General features: G+C 40.6%; 1 protein-coding gene across 1 annotated transcript in view; it reads right to left on the bottom strand.

Annotated features, from left to right (window-relative positions):
* Nucleotides 1–141: 141 nt before the first annotated feature.
* svila (supervillin a) overlaps nucleotides 142–1,822 on the bottom strand; it is a 49,211-nt gene continuing 47,530 nt past the window's right edge. The window contains exons 42-43 of the mRNA XM_087172692.1: nucleotides 1,505–1,525; nucleotides 142–1,096 (exon numbers count right to left, since the gene is read on the bottom strand). Coding sequence (XP_087028818.1) covers nucleotides 1,010–1,096; nucleotides 1,505–1,525 — 108 coding nt within the window. The 3' untranslated portion in view covers nucleotides 142–1,009. The remainder of the gene's footprint in view (nucleotides 1,097–1,504; nucleotides 1,526–1,822) is intronic.

The raw sequence follows: 1,822 nt of genomic DNA, 5'->3' as shown, positions 1-1,822 counted from the left end.
TTATTATTATACAGTGGTTAAAGCTGTGAATCAAACTTAAATATTATTTAACTCAATAAGTGATGCAACTTTTGTGCAGAGTTCGACATTAACAGAACCGTAATCTGTATGTTAGATGAAGACAAAACAAAGGGCAACAAGTTTTCAGATCTTCAACTTTCAGGGTTTATTTCTCTAGTAGCTCTTCATATCACAAAAGTCTTCAAAATGCAGACTATGATCTGTATATAAACTGTACACAAAGCAAGGCACTATACACTGTGGGACTTAAAAATCAAATACATTTCATCATCACTCCATCTTTGCCTTTAATCTGTATCCTTTCTTCTATCTGAAATATTAACGACACTAAACGCATCAAAAAAAAAGAGAAAAAAAAAAACTGCATCGTTTGATTTGTAAATGGCAAATGGTGAATTGTACAGCAAGACAGATCCAGTATTTATCAACATGACACCAACCTCCTCAACATTCATTATACACTTTATTCTATTTATTTTAGTTCAGTGAATATTCATGAAGCTTTTAAAAAATCCTATGTAGATTTGATATAAATATAAATTATTTGAACTGCATAAACATACATACAGGAGTAGCAGAGAGTGTAAAGTGGAGTGTGTTGAACGGGCTGACAGGCCTGCTCCCACTCGCCCACACTGTAAGGGCACTGGCTGTCCTGTGTATTGTACATATGTACAAACATTAACAGAGTGTACATTTAAACAAGCTCTGTTTTCACTCAGAGGTGCATCTGCCGACATTTGTCTCCTACTGACAAAAACACCGACACAAAAAGCAGATGAGAAAGAAATCTGCGGCACGAGAAAGCTGGCACACCTCTCGCCCGCTGATCATCTCTAACACGACTTTGTAACTCCTCCCGTGCTTTTTCATCCCTCCATTAACTCAGGAGTCGCTACCCCTGAGCCTCAGTTGTGTGCAGGCGGAAATAAAAGAGGAGACAAAACAACATCTCGGTGGCTTAAGTCCATCTCTCTGTTCCAGCCGTTTAGAAAAGTCCTTTGGCTTTCTTCAAGTTCACCTGTTTCCAGACGGGCAAACCCCCGTACTCCTCTCTGTTCATCTCCAGGGCTTTCTGTGGGACCAGTCATGCACACAATCAGCATGAAGCACCAGCAGTCACATGGTTTAGTTTACCATACAAACTTCAAACCAGCAAATCCTGCTGCCGGTACGGTGAGGAATGAGTAACCTCTGAGAACACACTCATGCATCAGTGAGATTAAAAACACAAACTCCATTCTTCTACTCCAGTAAAATAAGCTCCGTTTCCAGTTTGATCAAAGACCTCATATTTCCAGGATTCAGTGTGGTGTCCACACCGACTCCAAGACTGTGAGTGAACAGCATGCTGCGCAAATGAGGACTTAGGTGTTTTAGATGTTTCAAGTGAAGCAGAGCTGAGAGGAAAATAGATTATGAGTCGAATAAAGAGTGAGGATGCTGTGCAACGAGTCATCCATGCTCAACTCAGACCACTCACCTTCCCATAAGCCCCTACACCCTGGAGGGTCGAATGAATAAAGTAGATGAGTTCACGAAGAGACAAGAGGATGGAGAAAATATGGCAGAACATAAGATTGCGGATAGAAAAGCAAAAGAGAGGGATGAACGAAGAGAGAAATGAACAGGCAGAAAGATCAACAGAGAAAAGTCAGGATGAACATTTATACAGAATATTCCAGACTGATGGAAAACACCTTAATATTTATCAACTATTAAAAACACATCAGTGAGCCACACTGTTCCCTGTGTGACATGTTCCTTCATTACTAAGGAGAATGCACGCACCACCCCCCCC

Source organism: Seriola lalandi, unplaced genomic scaffold (assembly GCF_002814215.2).
Source record: "Seriola lalandi dorsalis isolate HSWRI2012SDOR001 ecotype SW California unplaced genomic scaffold, Sedor1 jcf7180002053606, whole genome shotgun sequence".
Lineage (NCBI taxonomy): Eukaryota > Metazoa > Chordata > Actinopteri > Carangiformes > Carangidae > Seriola > Seriola lalandi.
This window is presented reverse-complemented; position numbering and strand designations above follow the sequence as displayed.